This window comes from Agelaius tricolor, unplaced genomic scaffold (genome assembly GCF_023055355.1).
Source record: "Agelaius tricolor isolate 1412-34295 unplaced genomic scaffold, bAgeTri1.0.p SCAF_3, whole genome shotgun sequence".
NCBI classification, from domain to species: Eukaryota; Metazoa; Chordata; class Aves; order Passeriformes; family Icteridae; genus Agelaius; species Agelaius tricolor.
In genome coordinates, this window is record NW_027269263.1 from 61,621,015 (window position 1) to 61,641,591 (window position 20,577).

A 20,577-nucleotide genomic window follows, 5' to 3' on the forward strand; every position below is an offset into this window, starting at 1 on the left:
TTCATAGCAATTTTTTACAGAGAAGACTTTAGTTCACATTCCCAGCTACCCAGTTTGACATGTGTTGAATCTGTGGTGCCAGTTAAGGGCTTGTGGTTAGGATTTCTTTCACCATGTAATGTAGAGTGGCAACTAAACAAATTTCTGACTGAAGTAAAAGCTTCACAGAAGTATCTGAGACTACCTGAATATTCAGAAACAAAACAGGCCAGCAAAGCACAGACCAGCTGATGTTATACATCCACATCTATGGCCACATCTGAAATGTCTGTTGGGGTCAATTCCTGGTCTACCTTAGACCCCAAACACTGCAACAGCACTGCCACGGGGAAGGTGACACTTGGAGCATACCTAAACTGCATCAAAGCCCATCTTAACATTAAACAAAAGGCTAACTAGGGGTCTGCACTTGAACCTGACCTCTGCTTTTAGTTAACAGAGCTGTAGTCCCGGTGATCTAAGAGTCTGCAGCCTATTTCCATTCCTTGCTTGAACTGAATGTTATGGCTATCTAGAGAGCTAACAGACTTTGTGCAAGTGTCCACTTGCTTAGTGGTGTTTCAGACTGTGGGAGTTAAGCCTCTGCATCCCCATCTTCATAATGGATCTGAAATAGTTGATTGAAAAACATCTTAAGCCCCTGGATCACCTAATAGCTTTTGGCAATTTCCCCATGGACAGCAAACCTGTGCCAATTTGAATTAAGATAAATTCCATCACACAGTCATTTTTGTTTCACTGTACAATTCCATTTATGGCTGTGAAAGAATATTCAAGAAAAAGAAAAAAAAGGGTTGCACTGTCATGTGATAACCACCCAAAAAATGTTCCTTGAAGATACAGTCGAATACAAGTAAGAAAGAAGAAAAGTCCTGTTTTAAAAAACAGTTCCACTAGAAACACATATTGCAAGGAACTATCCCTAGGGGGTTTGTGCCAGCACTCCTGTAAGAGCTTCACCCTCTGGCTTGCTGGGTATCATCTCCCACATTCTGTTTTCTGCTGTGTTTTTACACAGTCTTTGCAAGGTTACATCCTTGCAGTGGCTGTATTCAGCTTGGCTTTTGAAGAGAACAGTATCAGTAAAATAATTTCACAAAGAAATATGACTTTGGGACAAAAAGTAGACTTTGGGATTAAAAAATTATGTTTACCTTTAGAGGTGGTGAAAAACAGTTTTTTGGGATAGAGAGAAACATGTGATAACTTTAATTGTCTTTGAATCAGAGTTTTGCATTAATTTATTCTGTAAAGGATGAGAAACAAATTCACCTCTTCAACTTCCCAACCATGCAGTAACTCTCTTCCCACTCACAGTGGACGACAGGTTGATTTTCCCCATATGTTTCTTTTCTGTGGTTTATGCTCTCACTCATTACTCAGAGTGACCATCTATTGGAAATGTGCTGACTGCTCACCTATTAACAACTCAATTCCAGAAGCCCATTTCTATGTGAAAAATAAAAATGGGAGTAGCCCCTTCAGTCTTAAAGATCTCCTAGATTTTTTGCCAAAAATCCATCAACAGAGGAAGATGAGAGTAGTGACATCACTTACTAAAAACCACTGGAATAAAATTTCTGACAATATGGAACTACAGAGCTGCTACAGTCATCCCAAAGGCCCAAGCCCTACCATGCACGATACAGGGAAATCTTCTGCCAGCTTGCATAGTTAATTTAGTAAAAATAAGGACTAAGGGTTTGATCCAGAGATCTGCTTCAGTCAACAGGGTCTTTTCCAATTATTTCAGTGGGCTTTGGACCCTATCCTAAGACAGCATGACCACCAAGAACAGCTGGGCAGGTGTGACTGTTATCCTTGGCCAAGGGAGTTATTTCCAGAGGCATCACTCACTGTGGCATGATGGATGGAACAGGGGAATGAGAAAGTCATTTTGGCCACCCTTTGGCAAAGTTTTCAGGCAGTTTTTTAAAGCTGTGTCCACCCATCACTGCAGAACAATTCCTGTAGGCTTGTGCTTCCTTTCCTAGCAATCAGTAGGATGTAGGATGGTTGAGTGGGTGAGTGAAACAGCCTTTCATGTCTGAAAATGTGAGTTCACATCCTGTTGCAGGTCTCGTGACAGCAGTACCGGGTTCTCTGCCCAGTTCATAGTTCATTTATTCACATCATCAGCACCAGATGCTGTCTCAGATATGTGACATCTCCCACTGGGGACAATAAGATATTGGCTTTTATATCAAATGTCACAGGAGTAGGTTGGCAGAGTTGTTTCATGTGAACTACAAGAGAATCTGGCTTCATAAAAGTTCTCACAACACTATCATTGTGCTCTCTCAGCACCTTCAGCTTTTGCTATAGGGTAGGATTCATCTCACCTGATCTAGATTTTAATCTTGGCTGCATGTGAACTGCACAGAAGAGCAGCTTCTCTTCTCACAGAAGGCTATCTTTCTGTTTCTGATAGAGAATTCTAAACAAGCAGCTCAGATTTGATGCTCTTCTTCTAGATAGCTGAAATTAATCACATGCTATCAGTTCCTACCACGAGGTAAGAATTTTGCAAGAAGCTTGTTCACCATATAATCTATTCTTCAGAGGTTGCTTAGGCCTTTGCTGCTATTAAATAATAACTTCATTAAAATATATGTGTCAGAAATGAAGGATAAAATAAAACAAGAGAACCACCCAAAACAAAAAAAGAAACAAACAAAAACCCCCAAACCCAACAGAAACAGAGTTGGAAGTGCTAAGGGCATCTCTATTGAACTGCTGTATTATATGGGCACATAATGGGCAGATGAAATGGGCACACAATAATATATGGGCACACTCTATGGGCACAAACCTCTTGAAAAATCAGTAGTTACTTAAATTCATTGAAATGCCTTCTGTGTGAGCTCAGTTTGACAGTAATCACTCTGAACTAAGTCCTGATCCCACGTGATCTACAAAGATGCCTTCTCTTCCCTCACCTGTTATTTGTATCTGAATGTGGTCACACAGTGGTAAGTTAAGGCTAATCTTTCTTAAATAAAAGCAAATACACACTAAATTAACACCACCACACATATGTAAGCTTTTCTCCTTTTTTTACTTGTCTTATTAAATTTGCAGCTTAGCAGAGTGCTGGATGTGTGGATCTCACACAATGCTGAGACATACAGTGTGACTGTGTTAACATTATGTGGGAAACGTGGCCAAGTTTTGCAAAAGCTGGTGCCAAAAGCTGGGCTCCTAAATAAACCTCCAATTTGCCAAACTGGATAGTGCTTCACACCATCTAGTGAACTCAGTAAGAGCTGCTGGATCTAACACCTATTAAAATGGTGGCAATTATTTGGGAATCAAGCTGTAAGGTATATGAACACATATCCTTTTCATTAATGATGCATCTGAAGTTCAGCAGTGCTGGTGTCTACTGACAAACTAAAAAGAGAATGTTGTTCCCTGGGAACTTCAAAAGGGTTTCTATTACAAGTGTGTTGAAAATCCCAGTTTAAAAGCATCTTGTCACATGTATCCTGAGATCCATTTAACACTGAGACTCAAGCAGCTACAGGGTAGATTGATTATACGGAGTGAAATAGGCATCTGCTTGCTTTTATAATGTCCAGGCTGGGAATTTTTATGGATTTCACAAGGACAACTGAGAACCATGCCAGCAAGTCACTCTTGTGAGTACTGGAAGTACCCAGTATGAAACATGAAAGAGTGAAGTATTTCTTAAACCTCTCCCATAGCAGGGAATTAGATGTCTTAGTCTGGGCTTCCCTCCTTGAGCAGGTGTCCCTTGTTCTGGGAACTCCTGGCTCCTTCATGTTGAAGGTGTTTTACTTTTCATAGGTTTATTACCTCTCATCTTAGCTAAAACTAGGAACTAATAAGTTAAGTCTTCCAGGCTCTGTAGAAGTTGTCCTATCACTGATTCATCAAGCAAATGGCAGATAAAATAGAGGAACTACCTTCATCCTCTCACTTCTGGGTTAAATGGGGACCTGCAACACAGACAATGCACTGAAGATGGAACTTGGGCTCCTGAGAGGCCTAAATACCATGTGGCTTCTTTTCTGTAGACTGACCAGAGCTGCACAATCCATTCTGTATTTGTCTATAATGTCTACAAGATCCCTTAATGCTCTCTACAAGATGAGTGCCGGGAGGACTGAACACTCGTGGGGAGACTTTCACAGTAACCTTGAAGCTACTCAGTGAGCCTGGAGGAAGGCTGGGGTGAGGGGGACAGATCAGGTTTGTAGGAGAAAAATAAACAGTGCCAATTTTAAATGGAATCAAACTCACTCTTCCCTTGCAATAAAAAGCACAAACAAAGCAAACAAAAATTTTAAGTCCCCTATTATTTTTTTAATGGTTGTATCCCATTGTTTGTGCAATATTTGTTCTTGTGTTTTTTCTTGAGCAGTTTATATTGCTGTTCCATTTAACACACCTGTGCTCTTGATAGAAAAAGCTGAGAAAATTGAGCATTAATCTGAGGCTAGCTGAGCTGAGACCAGCTGGATGAGTGAACTTGACTTTGCAGGTGGCACTTTGCAATTCTCTGCTGACCTCTAACATGAGGAAAGGTGACAAGGTTTGCAACATTGCAAAAGGCTGTTACAAGTTGGAAGGTGATTCATGTTGTGGAAAACAGGTTGGTAAGTAACAGGAGGTGTAGGAGGCTTTCTGAGGAAAATAAAACCATAAAGTGAAACATTTCACTTAATTAAGCTGCCCCATTTTACAGTAGGGAGATCAAAGGAGGGAGGAATTGGAGAAGCAAAGAATGCTGTCTGTCCCATAAAAGATAGGTGCAAGGGGAAGATAAGCCTAAAAAAATAACAAGGGCAACCTTAAATGTCTTATGAACGAGCTTATTAAAGCAGCAAAACTAACCAGAAGGGAGGACAAGGGAGGCTTTTGGCAGGCAGTGTTTCTGTGTGGCACAGCCAGGTCCCAATGGACACTGCATATTGATCAGCCTGCACACGGGACTACCAGGAGAAATAAAGGAAGGGGTTTCACTGAAGAAAGGGAGAGAAAGTACTGAGAGAAAAGAAGATGAAGAAGGATGAAGTTGAGTCAGGAGGGGTTTAGATTGGATATCAGGAAAAGGTTCTTCACCCAGAGGGTGGTTGGGCACTGGAACAGGCTCCCCAAAGAGGTCACAGCACCAGCCTGACAGAGCTCTGGAAGCATTTGGACAATGTTCTCATGTACATCCCGTGACTCCTGGGGGTCCTGCACGGGGCCAGGAGTTGAACTCCATGATCCAAATGGGTCTTTTCCAACTCAGTGGATTCTATGATTCTAAAATTACATGATTACAAGAAAATCTGAGGGGTTGTAAGGGAACTCATTTACTAAAAAGAAAACACAAAGAATTCAAGAGGCCAGGACCATATTCAGATCTGGAGTATAAAGAGGTGAGACATTAAACTCCTCAAATGGACAAGAGCAATGTGTTGGGCTGGTGCTTCCTCCTGCAGCTAAGTGACACAGACTGCCAGGTTCTTACTTTGCTCATTCAGATGTTTGTTTTGATCTCTTGACAAATCAGATCAGTAAGATATCTAAACCCATCAAAACACTTGCTGTTGTCCTGGCTAGCATTTAACAGTCCTGCATTCTGCAGTAGATCAGACTGAGTGTTAATCTGCATCTTTAAATACTGATATTTCTCTAAAAATCTGACCTTAACAACATTTACTCACTGATAAGTGAAATGAGTATGACTCCTGTGTACCCCATCAGAATTTCCAAATGGGCACTATGAGTTGCTGTGATACTGCAATTGCTATAGCTCAATAAATAAACTAGAAAAGTTTTCTTCCTCCTAATTCACTGAAAATCTTGTTCAAAAGCAGTCTGTGATTTTTGGACGGCATTATGAAAACTCTGCTTCAGAATACAGAGCACATTTTAACGGAAATTCTCCATGGTTTCTTTATTAATGGACAATTTCCTGAGAGAAACCCTAAAAGACTGGAATAAAACTGGATTTGTTATCTGGGGACAGCTGCAGATATACAAGTCCAATTTTTTAAACAGCTAAAGCAGATAGAGCAAAAGCTCTCTTGGTTTTCAACTCATCCTTTGTGTCGGGGCTGCCTGCTTCATGGTTTTCTTTCTGTCTCTTTTTATTTTCACCTTCCAAATGGAAACAGATTTGAAGCCTTGCTCTGTTTAATTCCCATTATTTCCACTTGCACTTTTATACCACTGGGAGAAGTTAAAGAGCTGTGTGTTCTGCAGTGTCAGTGGTGTGGAGTGTGCCAGAGGTCCCCTGCCACGGTGCCCAGGGGTGTTTTGATGACAGCAGAGGGCTGGCAGAGCCTGCCACAGCTCAGGGACATGAGCAGAGAGGGGCTGCTGCTGCCTGAACCCACTCAGCATTGCGAAGGCATGATATCATGGTCATGTTGGGAGTTTATCTCACACACAGATTGCCACAGGAAGCATTTTGTCAAAATTTCAAAATCAAAGTAGTCACAGTCTCTATAGTGAGCAGCTTTATTTACTTAGGAGATAAAGGCAGCAGAGCAGAAAGTTAAATTAGGGTATGCAGTCTCCTGCTTCTGTATAAATGCTGAAAGGAAGTCAATGCGTTTCTCAAAGCCAACCACCAAAAGAAATGCATTTCCTAGAATAGCCATTTTTAGACTTTGCCTGTAACTTAAAGTATAGGAAATATAGAATCAGAGCAGTGTTAGCTATACCAACTGTAGGCAACACTTACAAGGGGGTTAAATTTCAAACATGTTCTAGCAACTTAAAAAAGGACAGATTATCCCTCTGGCTTTGTTTCTGGGCATTCCTGAACCACCTCATAGCTGACAAAAAATGACAAAATTAAGGCAGAGTATGTCAGTGGTCTTCAAGGTTCATGCTGCTTCTTTTCCTTGCCTTTTAGCACAGCACTGCTTGTCCAGATCCCACCCTAAATCCATTCATATCCAAGTTTGGCATAGCCCATCACAAGCCAAGACCATGGCATGAATCTACTTATTTGGATACCCTACATCGAACCACTGAGCCTGAAGTATTTTGCAATCCAGCTCACTAAGGGAACAGATAAAAAGTTATGCAACAATACATTTACCTAATCTATATAGTAAATATGATAGATATCTTTCTTCTGACAGCTTACCTCAGTAAATCCACTTCCTTTCTCACTCCTTGGTCAGACAAACTCCTACAGGAATTCACTGACTATGAAGGTTTGGAGGACTTTTAAGATACTGTTTTCTTACAGCTGTTATCAGGTGCTTAAAGGAAGCACTTGGAGAGCTAAGGGCTGGCTTACAGAAAATATTTATCTTTAAACTTTCCAACTTCTACAAAACTTGCAACCATGGATATTCAAATCAGTGATAAAGATCAGCACTGACATGCTTCAGCATGGCATGTTTCCTTCCTTGAGAATCCCAGCTCAACCATGTGATGGCTAATACACTCAAAAATGCAATGAGCTTATGACCCGTCTATCTGTGCAAAGTGTTCATCCTTATGGGGCACTCTGAGTTTTTCAAGAGAGTTATTTTAATCTCTTTAGATGCCATGGGACCAGCTATTGTTCTCCTTGGCACCATTTTTGTAGCTAAAATTAAATTAATCTGATCTTCTTAACCAGCCGTGGAAGTTGCACACACACAAAAAAATTAAATTTAATCTTCTTTTTGGGGGCACTGTGTATTTCACATGACAGAGAGATGCGTAAGCTGGCAATGCCTAAGTTGTCCAAATAAGTTGAGATTTGGTCCATCAGGGCAGATCATGGGCAGCCAAATTATGAGCTGTCCTGGTCTTTGGAGAGAGAGAGCTGGTCTGAGGCTCATCCTCAGCTGAAAGAAGGGAATCAGCACCTGGGGCCTGACCTGCCGAGCGCTGGGACCACCATGTGCAGCAAACAGCATCAGCTTGGACCATTCAGTTCAGCCCAGCGGGAGGATGAAGAAGGAAACACAGAGACACAATGAAATGTGTGAAAAGATCAACTAAATTAACTAGATAATGTGGCTCACATCAGTGCTGAGGTCAGAGAAATAGTGCAGAAATGGCCACATGGCTTCTAGGCCACGTCCAACACTGACAGCTCACGGCTGGCTGCCTAATACTTGTTCACTGAATACCTGACCAAGAGGATGAAAATAAAATTGTTGCTCTTTCACAATTTTATGTACAAAGAGTTGCCTAAACTTGTGATGATGTTTTTAAAGTTAAGGCGTTTTTTGAAAATGCCATTTCTTCCTCATCTGTCAGGCCGGCCTGTGCTTTCTGAAATTTAATACTGTGACAGAAGTGGGAAAAGAAAACTTTAATGAGTTTTTCAGTATTCTTCCTTGCTTTTAACTGTTACAACTGAGAGACTGGGGTTAGAAGTATTTCCAGATACGAAATTTTTCTTTTCTTCCTGTCACTTACTTTTTATCACATAAGATGTCCAGCAGTTAGCTCCTTATTTTACTTCAAAACACAGCACATGCACAAACACACGCAACGGAACCAATGACAGTATCTCAATGATTTTAACAGACATGAAGATATGAGAAGTACGAATAAAAATCCTGTGATAACTATATAAAGAAATGCCTTTGGCTTTTTATGAAGCATTGATGCCTTAGAGGTGATCCCACCAGACAGAAATATAGCTGTACAGTGGGAGACCAAAATATGAGAGACAATCAGGAAACAGTCTGGACACAATGTTATCTCAGAGACATGGAAAAATGTATATTTATATACTCACAGTGTAGGTAGAAGTCTGAGCTATCAACAGAAGGGGAAGAGTTGAGAGGATAATTTGAAACATCCTGAGTGGAAAATATAAATTACCAGCCTGGGGAGGGGTGAGAAGCACGATTGCTTTTGAGCAGAACCAGAGGTGTGTAATGAAGGAGAGACTCACTGTGCCAGGCCTGGGGTACGGGATGCGTCCCTCGTACTGCACCCAGCGGTGATCCGCGCTCTCCTTGTGCGCGTAGGGGCCATTGAACACGGCCCTGATCTCGGCCATGCTGTACACACACACTGCAGAGCCCTTGAACACCGAGCTGCAAGAGAAGGATGAAACTGAGTCAGGACAGGTTTAGGTTGGGTATCAGGAAAAGGTTCTTCACACAGAGGATGGTTGGGCATTGGAACAGGCTCCCCAGAGAAGAGGTCACAGCCTGACAGAGCTCTGGAAGCATTTGGACAATGTTCTCATGTACATCCTGTGACTCCTGGGGGTCCTGCACGGGGCCAGGAGTTGAACTCCATGATCCAAATGGGTCTCTTCCAGCTCAGGGGATTCTATGATTCTAAGATTCCATGATTACAGGAGAATCTGAGGGGTTGTGAGGGAACTCATTTAACGTGGGCAGGCTGCAAACAGCCCCGGTGCCTCAGCCAGGGAGCCCCTGACGGGGCTGGGATCAGTCCCACACCTGATGTGCTGCTGAGCATCAATGAGCATAGGTCTGCTAACTACAGATATTTAATGTCACTTTTGTTGATCCCTAGGGAGGCTACCTGGAACAGAGGCTAGACAGCGTTAAAGGAATAAAGTAGGTATTTATTTAAAGGCCTTTAAAGGATACACCTTGGGCAACGCAAGAGCCCAGCTGGGGATCTACCCAAGATAGCATTAAAGGAATAAAGTAGGTATTTATTAAAAGGCCTTTAAGGGATACACCTTGGGTATCCTTTAAATGCAAGAGCCCAGCTGGGGCTCTACCCAAGATGGACCAGTCACAAGTTTTCACACTTTTATAAGTTTTGGTCCATTTACATATTGGGGTTAATTGTCCCATTACAGGTTCAGCTTATGAAGTCCCATCCCCACAGATTGCTCTCCTCAATTCCCTGCTATTTATACTTTTTGGGCCTGAAGCTGCAACGCTGTTCTTGGGCTGGAAAATTATTCTTTTGTATAACTAAACTGTGAAGAGAACTTGCTAACACTTTATATGAAGTTCAGAGTTATACATTAAAGCAGTACAGAATCTGGAAAACATGAAAGCTAGAACTTAAGGCATCTTTGTTACAATTTTAAGCTTTGCTCAGTTGAAACCTGGTTTGACCTTTGGGACTATTTGAGTGTCATTTTTCTAGTGGCTGACAGTCTCCAGCTATCATTTACTAGCTTTATTTTTACTAGCTATTTTAATTAGAATTTTATCCAGTGAAGGACATTAATTTACATTGTGTTCACATCTAGAAGCCCATACATTAGTGATATAAGTGAGGTCCCTGAGAATTAAATGTTGCATTGGAAAGACCAAAAAAGAACAAGATATAAAAATAAACACTTATTGAATTTTCATGCATTTTCCCTTTTTAAAATGTATTTGTCTAAAAAATCTTAAACACTTCAGTTTTCCAAAGAACACCATGCGAATTTGCTGAGTAGCATGTACTTTAGTTGCTTCACAAACCATTTCATTTATTGTGCAATATTTACTTCAGTTTTAGAGTATTTTCTGTGGTTCTAGAGAGCTACTGTGGTAACTGCTTCTGAATTAAGGAGTGTCTTGGCAATTCCTCATTGTACTCATACTCGTCAGCATTTGGCCAGTCATTATTTACACTAAATTCAAAGGTTCTGGAGACAAAAGAAAGAATTTTTAATTTTCTTTCTGACTTTTTCGAGAGAGCACCTCACTATTGATCTGAAAGGTCATTAATTAATTAGTGCAACCCCCTGAGATAAAGTTGGGTTATCCTTTCATTAACTCTGAACTATAAAATCACTTAACTATCAGTTTAGAGAGTAATTTTGATACTAAGAAATAGCAGATGTCAAAGTGTTGCTTACAGAAATGAGGCTTCACAGCAATAATTTGCCTAAAATTGTAACTATTGGTTCCTCAATAAATATGAGGATAAATAGTTACAAATTCACTGGATGAAGCTCAAATAATCTAGTTTGCTTTTGATTGTTACATTTACATTAATTTTTACAATCACTCTCAAAAGTTAGGCACACAAAGGTTTACGGACATAATTTATTATTTCCAGTTCTGAAAAATATTGGCCTCAGTGACTACAGCCCTGACATTGGACACCTAATTCCAGTAGTCCCTAACTGCTCTCAGGAATCAGGATCTAGTCTAGAAGACCTGAGAATATACAAAAGTATAAAAGTTCTGAGTAAGATCTTCATCATTTGTTTCCAGAGGTAAACATGATCCCAACACATACCTTGTTGTAGTGAAGACTCCATACACAAGAGGGTTCCTCTCATCTCTTGTAGAAAGTAAGAATATATCTTCTGCAATGAGAAAAATATATTTGGAGATTTTAATTTTTTTAGTTAAACATCCATTGACTATTTCTACATTAACCACCTGTAACTAGGAAATTCGTAAAAACATAACCAGCTTTTATTTTTGTTGGAATTTTAGTTTCTGCCATGTGAATTTGCAGCAATATTCTGAAATGTGTTCATTTGCAGATAGTGTGGGTTTTATACCAAATCAGATTTTTATTTTCCAGTTTTTGAAGGGAAAGGGAAAAACACTGTAATTCTGACCAGATCAATATTAGTTATAATCAGGGACTTCTGATCAAAGTCAGAGGTATTACTAGCCCTGTTTGGAAGAAGATTCAAATCAAAACAAGACACTTCTATAAACCAGAGAGGAAAAAAATACAACAAAAGCAGGTATTACTAACGTCAAAATAAACCAGTAAACATAAATCAACTTACGCAGCTCATCGAAATGTGTGTCTGTCCCTTCAGGACCAGGTATGGAACACACAAGCCTGGCTTTCAGAAAAGTTGTCCACTTGTTTATTAGGCTTCTTTGGCCTCCCATATCATTCTAACAAAAATAAAATTAAATTCTTGAATATTACAAAAGTAAGGGCTTTAACACATGACAGCACAGTATGGACCAGCATCTTCTGTCTGATTCCACGGTTGGCTCTAACCACAACAACATAAAATATTTTTTTTCATTTTCTTTTTCCTAAAAGAGTGCAGGAGAGCCTTTTTCTAAGTAGTTTCTGTAGTTACTTATCAGCTCAGAGAGGGCAATTTAAATTTTCAAATTATACCCAAAAGTGAAAGTTCCTTCACCAGCTTTTTAACTGGAATATAAATATCCCATGATTTCTGGCTCACTGTGAGGCTATTTTTTATAATTACTTGTTCTTCAAAATTCTTTACAAACCAAATAACAGGACAGAATATTTTGGATAGATTTTGAAAAAAAAAAAGGTAAACTATATTCATCAGGACCTTACAATGCAAATACTGCACTGTTTTTTTTGTGTACACAGCACAGAGAAAAATGCATTCTAGGTAAAACCAAAGTCATAGTATTCTAATAATCATTGTTACAGAAATATCAATCTGTCCTCCTGCAACAGGGATTTTTTTTCATTTATTTTACTATGGGTTTCCAAAACATAAGCATGCTTGCCCAAATTTCCTTTAGCCACTGGAGAAAGAAAAAATCTATAAAGGGTCACATGAAATTTGAATTACCTTTCTGAAGGCTAAGTGACCTTCTACTGACTTGGATCAGCAGAAATTTATGGATAGTAGATTTTAGAAGACTTAAATTTTAAGAAGCCAAACTAGGAGTTTGCTCATGTACTTCTTCCATGGACTACATGAAGGACCCTGCTGGTTCCAAACAGCAGAACTATTTAGCTTCTGCAAAGCTATTTGGCCCCCAGAACTCTTTATCCTAAAAATGGTAAGGGCAATGATATACCAGCAGGAAGCAAGAATTGAAACACTTAAAAGGAATGTTATCACCAGCAACAGCCTCCCAGCTGCAGGTTCTGAATAACCCCAGGAAGGTACCTCCTCCCCTCAGTTATAAACTCTGAAGCTTAGGGGATCTGTGCTATAAGTTTAAGGACCACGAATTTAGCCATAAATATTTGGCCCCTTCAGATTCATTAGGAGAAATCACTTTTTTGTTAATTCACTTTGCAATCTGAAGGCATAGAACCAGCCAGAGTAGGAGACACTGAGGGGTGGGAATTACATGTCATCACCACAGATTGTATTTGGCCCTTCAGGGCTGTATCATACATCCTACAGGCATTCAGAAAGATGGTTCTGAGTGCTGAAATCACTTCACAAGGAGTAACACTTCTCTGGTAATGCACTCTAACTGCTTTTCCTTTTCATGTACCTGCTACTTTCAAACAGATTAGCTCAGTTGGAAATGATTCCTGTTAATATATGGCCTTTGGAACTCCTGCTCTTACAAGAATTGCTGCCTCCTCTCTTGATTTCCTGAGGTTCTGCCAAGCCTGAAGCTTTGCATCTAGCCAACAGATTTATTACAAAGGTGTCAAAATTAGCAGCCTGAAGCAAATAGCAAAAAAACCCTCTGCATGTGTGTGTTCTGTTCAAAGGCAGAGCAAACAGACTTTGTGGTGCAGCTGAAACCAAACAACTACAAAGATGCAACAAAGAATGTTAAAACGCAGGGAGTGTTAAGGTTTTCCTTCCTCTGGCAATTCAGATTAGCTAAGCAAATTTCACATTGCAGGGCTACCACTTTGATTTCTGGTGGATGCAGTGTAGCACCACAGGAGATGAGATGTCTCTAACTACCTGACTAAAATCTGAGAACAGGAAGAAAGCGTGGAGCAAGTGATGGGGCTGGAATAGAAGAAGGACCCTTGTCTAGTTCCTACTCCTGTCACTGCAGCATTCAGCTTCTGCAAGACATGGGAAGATATGTACTTGTGTTTTACCAACCTTAACTTGTGATCCACCACAGCATTTTCACAAATGCTTATTTTAAATGTATCAGTAGTTCCACTGAGTTGCTAGAGAGCAGTGTGAACCAAACATTGTGCTCAAAGGAAGCAATCTTAGCCAGTGTTATGTGCATTAAAGTATAAAATATATGGATTTAAGATGTATCTATATTTGCTTGCTCTCAAGCCAGGACATGATGTTAACCATGTTATTTGAATTTAAGAGGCATTAGAACAGACATTCACTTGGTGTGCTTTACATATCCAAAAGCTGCCAAAGTAACACTGTACACTTTATAATGGAGCAAAGGGGATTCAGTGACCAGTCAGCATTCCAAGAGCTACCAAGTCCTTCTGAAGCCAGAGAATGACAAATTTATGGTGCAGAGAGCCTGAAAAGACCTTTCACTGATTTAGACAGTTACACATATAATATGCTGACATATCCTTCAACATGATTCTTCCTACTGCCACGGCTGAGCGAAATAAAAAGCACATTTTACTATGAAGATATTTTTGCTTGTGGTTTTGGGGGATTTTTTGGATCAGTAGACATATAGTCCTCCTCAATTCTATATGTCATCTCTGTTTAATACAGTGTCTTTCCTTTCCTACAACATGCCCAGGATTCATTGAGATTGACTGAGAAAGTGCAGGAACTGACAAATGCTATGATGATTTTATCAACGTACAGAATTAGTTCAGCTCAGACTAAGAAGGTTCAGAAACTATAAATAGTCTAGGTATGTCTTTGCTCCTTGAGTTGTACAGAGTTTAAAGTATAATTTATCTTACTAAGCTCTGTAAATGTCTATTTTTTTAAGAAAGGCCACCCCTTCCTTCCTCATACTATTTACTGGTGCATATTAGGTCAGTCATTGACCCATCTTGAGGCTTCAGGTGATGGAGAACATGCAATTGTTCTCCTTTGCTTCCATATTGATGTGCACTCACTCACTTTGCATCATATCTGCCCACTCTGGTGGAGATTCCTTGCACCCTCATCATTCCTGATTATTGGCCTCTGAGAGGCTGCACAAAGGAAATGCTGGCCCAAGTTATTTTTGGGACTGGGCTGCTACAGAAAGAAGACAGCCTCTTTTGCCAAAGAGATTATTTAGTAGTAGCAGTCTGGGATGAATCACTGGTGCGCTCAAATGCTGTGAGCTGGCTGGAGGGCAGGACATAAACACAGCAGATGCACAGGCTGGGTAGTCAGAGGATTAGAAGAAATGCATGGAAGAGGGAAAATCACCAAAGCAAAGTCCAGTTAGTGCACAGGTGGGCAGAAGTGAGGATTAAACACCAAGTCATAGACTCCTAAGAAGCCTATTCAGCTGATTTATACCAAGCAAAGGTTTGCCTCAAGCCTGTTTAAGTAATTAACTGGATGTACTGAAATGATTTTTGACAAGAAATATGGTCTGAATACAAAGAACTCTAAATATTTCAGGGAGATTGGACAAGGAGACAAGATAAATTTAAGTGCTGAGAGAAGGGGAAGGCAGCATGAACAAGCCTTTCATTCCAAAAATATGGCTAATCTTTTAACAGCCAACCAGTCTTGAGTATCTGAAATCTTATCTCCCAAAATATCACTTCCAAGCACACCAGATTAGCTGTGTTTACTATAAACTTTGTTACTGGACAGATGAAGGCACTTAGGGACTGCATATTTCATTTTGAATATAAATAAAGCTTTAATTAGCACTTACTGCTTTGTAATCTCACAAGCTGTAACAAATACCAACACTTCTGCCTGAAATACCTTCTTTTTAACAGAAAGAAGTGCCTGTAAAATCTTGGTTACTTGTGCTTGCCTGAGTTAGAAATGTAGATAGTTGCCAACTAGAAGGGGGGCTGTTCAACCTGTCACCTGTTGAGGAAATACTACCCCAAAATATCACAAAAAAAATTAAGCACAAATTACTTGGATAAATGGGGAAGTAATCCAATAGGACTTTAATAAGTCAGGCAGACTCTCATTTACAGAATCCTAAAATTTCAACCCTTTTCATTGAACTGGTTGCAGAAAACAATTTGTTGGAGTGAGAAATCAAGCTTCTACCAAATTACATTGAGAATTCAAACATCAGATGTCCCATTTCCATGAGCATAGGTAATTGTGTGGCTTTCTGACATTGAGGAAGACTGCTGTTTAAATGGCAGAGTGTAAATTTTGTGAAGTAATTTAAGGTCATGTCATGCACCTCTGTTGGGAGTCTTCCATGGAAATTTCAGTTTTCTGATCCGCAATTTATGTGCAATTAAGCAAAACAACTTAATTGCAGATTAAGTTTTTTCAAACCATCTAGCTAAAGATAAGTTCACATGAGAATAAAAGCCATCAGAAAAGATACTGCTCTATGATCAAGTGATTTAAAAATCAACTTATATTAAAGACTTTCTGTCATATCTATTTCCTATTCCGTTGTATCTTATACTATATAAATATAGCTTCATTAAAATGAACAAATGTTAGTCTTGGAATCCAGTAGGCAGGAAAACAGATGGCAACAAAACTAAAGAACATCTGCATCTTTGGGGATTTAAATCTCTTATTTGCTTGTAAGTAACAGTGACAAATTGAACATTAGAACAAAAAGTGCAGTTATCTGAAAAATCAGTCTACATCAAAGATGTCAAACACTGTGATTCATAAAACTTTAAAGACAGTAATTATCCTGAACAGCCTCTAAAAGGAAGAAAAAAAAAAAAAAAGGAAGAAAAAAGAAAAAAGACAATGAGTGGAATTTCTAGAAGCAGGTTATTAATTACAGCCAGTGGCAAGATGTGCAAAAGGACTACCCAAAGAGAATTCCTGGCCTGAATAAAAGGAAATGTTGGGAACAGAGAGGAAAAGTGCTGAAACTGCAAAACGCCCTGGAGCCTTTCTCTTATTGAAGCTTAGCTATGTGACAAAGCTACCAGAAACAAATGGCATCCCCTGAAGCAAAGCCTTACACTATGGAGGAGAAAACCTCCAACCTTGCAGCTGCCTTTACAAATGGGGAAATGGCCAACAGTCTCCTTTCAACTTCTGTCTTCAGGTCCACAGTTCTTTCTTTAATTATTTTGTTTTACTTTACATATTCTGTCCCCACTCAACTCTCTTAGGTACCAACCTAACACAGGAAAGTTAAATTGCTCCTTCAGGAATTCAGGTGCAAAATTTCTTGTCAAAACCATATGAATGTAGATGAAGATTCCTCTCGTGATTTCATCAGGCTGCAAGTGAAAACATCAAGCTACACATGGAGTGTGACTTGAGAAAGAATAAAAGCACACTTGAATTATAAGTTATAATAATTATATAAGTTATTATAATTACAATAATTATATAATAATTATTATAAGTTATAATAATTTATAATAGTACTTGAATTATAAGCAAGAGAAAGAAGGCACATGAGACTTCAGAACTTTGACTGCTCTCCATGGATACATCAAGTAAACTTGGGGAAGTTACTTCTCCTCTGTGTCTGCAGTTCCCATCTGACAATGAGGTGGGGACTCTTTAGTTCCTGCTCCTTAACCAGGCTGGTTTTTATTTCATTGAGAAAGTACACTGAGCATGCATAACTGTTTGGTTCACCATGGAAAACGCTGATTTTTATTTTGGAAAATATTTAAACATCACACCCAGAAGTTTCCACCAAATTATCTTTGGATGGGATCCAGACTGGAAAACCTAACTACACAGCAAAAAAAAAAAAAAAATTCTGGACTGTTACTAAACATATCATGAAAAAATCCCCAAAATCCAGAAACTAACAGGCTCAGGTAAAGACAAGGATGGCTTGGGACAAATAAAAGAATAAAAACAGGAATGCATGATAATTAGTTTCCTCACTTGGACATATACAAGTGCCTGAAGTCACTTGCATTTGATATTGTGACCACAGCATTGATAACCACAGGCTGAGCGCTGGGAAGGGCATGAGACCAAAGAACAAAGGTAGGTCATCATCTTAAAGAGTCCTTTAGACTCTGGAATCCTGAAACATCTGCATTTACAACACTGTACTCAATCAACAATAGCAAAGCTGCAAACCATGGTACATTTTTATAGTAAATGTACTGACAGGGAAAAAAAAGATAGGAGAAGATAATTCAATAATGTGAGGAAAACTTAAAAATCAGAAAGTCATTATTTGCAATTTTACAGATATTTGAACATCTGAGCCACAGCACTCACAAGTCAGTGTCTTTGGATTAACCATAGGGACTTCAATTAACTCTAGAGGCTTCCACTTCTGAGCCAAGGTGTACTGGCAGTGTCTTATGCAATGTCTCTCTGGCTGCTAGGATGGCTTCCAAAGTTTGCTTTGGAGGTTGTGCAGCTGCATTTCCATAGTCCACTTTTTAAAGATCTATCTTGACACTGCAACTTCTTTCTCACTTTCCTTGAGGCTCAGTAAAATTCAGTCACACCTCTTTACATATAAGCATATCTAACATATTTTTGCCTCATCTGTAAATCCTAATTTCCCCTTTCAAAACACCAATTATTGAAACACACCCATGAGGGACAGAAATTTATGGAACTTCCTATACTTATATAACCCTTGCCAATAAGGAAAGTTGGACCAAAAGACCTGACAAAGCCTGATGTTATATCTCTTAATCCATCACAGTTAGAAGCAGATATTCTATGGAACTGGACAATCTCCAACACATCAGCCCGTAAAAATGAAATCATCATGATGAGCATCTGCTTTTCTACATAATTTGAAAACTTTCAAATGGCACATAATGTGCAAATAGCAAATTTGGAAGTCCAAGAGGAGCTGGTTGCCAAAGGACTCATGGCTGCAAGGACACTCAGTAGGCAAATAAGGGCCAAGGTTGTTCAAGGGACGATTTTTTCAGAGAGTTCTTAATCATAATTATTGAGAAATCAAGAAAAAAAAATGTTTCCCAGGGCAGGAGTCGTGGCTAGGCAATATTATGGTGACAAAGGAGGTATATAAACATGTAACACACAGGAAGTTAAATCTCGTCTGGAATGAGTTGCCTCCAGAACTGGAAGCAGGATGGCTGCACGAGCATGGCTGAGAGCCCAGATTAATTAGCCCTGCTGAGAACATGTGAACATGGCTATTTGGCTTCCAGGACCTGGCTAGTGCAGCTGAATGGGAAAGCAGGACACTGCCAGGACAGCTCCAAGGGCTTTGGGGAGAGATCAATTATCAATTATCAAATATCAATTAGCAAATATCAATTATCTACACACCACAGAAATACCAATAATGATCATGGGCCAGTTATCCCTGGTCACAGTAAAGGCATGGCTACACTATATCCAGGACAAGAAAAACTTAACTTCCACACACCAGCAGCCCTGTGGCAAAGCCTGTGGAGACTCTGGACTTGGAGCCACAGAGGAATAGCTCCCTCCTGCCATTCTGGGAATACAAATTGCTCTGAACACCAGACGGGAGGCAAGGTCACAGCCTTGAACTCTGCTGATGTTCATGGCTTTGGAAATAAATTACATTACCCAAAGGTGGAATGCAGGGTGTGTCCAGGGCCCTCGACTCAAGAGCTCTTAAAATGATTACATTCCAGTGTGCTTAGAAAGTACAGTTTAACCAAGAGGGCTGTGCCTAATTGCAGTATTCTTTTCCCCAGGTACAGCTTGGTATATATAGGGGTGGAACAGTATTAAAAAAAAGAAAAAAGGGAAAAAAAAAAGGGAAAAAAAAAAGACAAAGAGCTCACTTGTTCCCACTAGAACAAAGGCTGCTTCTGGATACCAAACACTTTGGGAAATATGGGGAAAACATCAGGGGCTGAAGTCTGATTTCTTGGCAGTTGGGGTCTCAGAAACCAGCCTCTAAGACTGCAAGCTTTAACTTTTGCAATACATCATCAAAACCATTAAAGAGAAGCTTGTAACACAGCAAATGCAAACCGCTGTAATAATAAACAGGATTTTCATACTGCAGCAGAGAGACTACTGCTTTTGGCTAATTTCCACTTCATTCCAAGAGGATGAGGTTGTAACTATGAAAAGATGTGTTTCTATATAGATAACAAACAAACAAAGCTCCAACAACTTTCCTCCCTCTTCAAAACTTTTTCTGTGACTCCTCTATGTCAGATTTTTATTTCTCCCTTTATCTGAGTGGGAAAAATAGGAGAGAAAACTGTTCTTTTCTAGGGCTATACTTGTACATATACAAGGTTGTCAATATATGGAATTAGAATTCTGCCATGATTTAGTGGTGAATATGTACAAAAATGAGGCTGACTTGCTACTGGACTGCATAGAGCACATTGTATGGATGCTGAAATTGTATTTTTTTTCAAAATCTTTCTCAATGTGTAATGACTGTGTCCTGTCTTTATCTGATACAAAGAGGTTCAGCACTGTGGGCTGGAAGACAGTGTAGCTCTAAAAGCTTATGCCTGTGTTTCTAGAAATAGGAATAAGTGGATCCATGCTCTTAAGAAGTTAAGGTTTGGGTGATCAATTAATATACTATGTCTAACTGCAAGCATTTTAAAAAAGAAATAAATTTTGCTGGCTAAAATAGTAATTTTTCTTTTTTGTTATGGCCTTACATGAAAAGAAAACCAATAACCCCAAACACTGCAAATTATGTACGTATGAATACACAAGAAATAGTATCAGGTATTGCAGACAGGGCAATGATACTTTTACTGCCTTGCTCAAGCCAAAAACAGGAAATGCCATTTGCCATGATAAATGCCACAACTGGTTCTGAAAGTGGCTGCTGAAAGCAGTTCCTCCCCAGTGCCAGTGACACACAGGAGAGACGATGCAGAGGCGAGGGAGGCTGTGCAGAGCTGCAGCGGCTGCGCTCCGGCAGCGCGGGCTGCGGGCACTGCGTGCAGATGCTCTGCTGAACAGCACAAGGGACAGTGCTGGAC

At 39.7% G+C, this 20,577-nt stretch overlaps 1 protein-coding gene across 4 annotated transcripts in view; it reads right to left on the bottom strand.

Moving 5' to 3' along the window:
• The window catches only part of SEMA3D (semaphorin 3D), a 139,728-nt gene that overhangs the window by 28,547 nt on the left and 90,604 nt on the right, over window positions 1-20,577 (bottom strand). For all 4 annotated transcript variants that reach the window (XM_071424040.1, XM_071424039.1, XM_071424037.1 and 1 more), the window contains 3 exons: window positions 11,657-11,771; window positions 11,149-11,218; window positions 8,873-9,017 (listed from right to left, as the gene is read on the bottom strand). In XM_071424040.1, coding sequence (XP_071280141.1) covers window positions 8,873-9,017; window positions 11,149-11,218; window positions 11,657-11,771 — 330 coding nt within the window. The remainder of the gene's footprint in view (window positions 1-8,872; window positions 9,018-11,148; window positions 11,219-11,656; window positions 11,772-20,577) is intronic.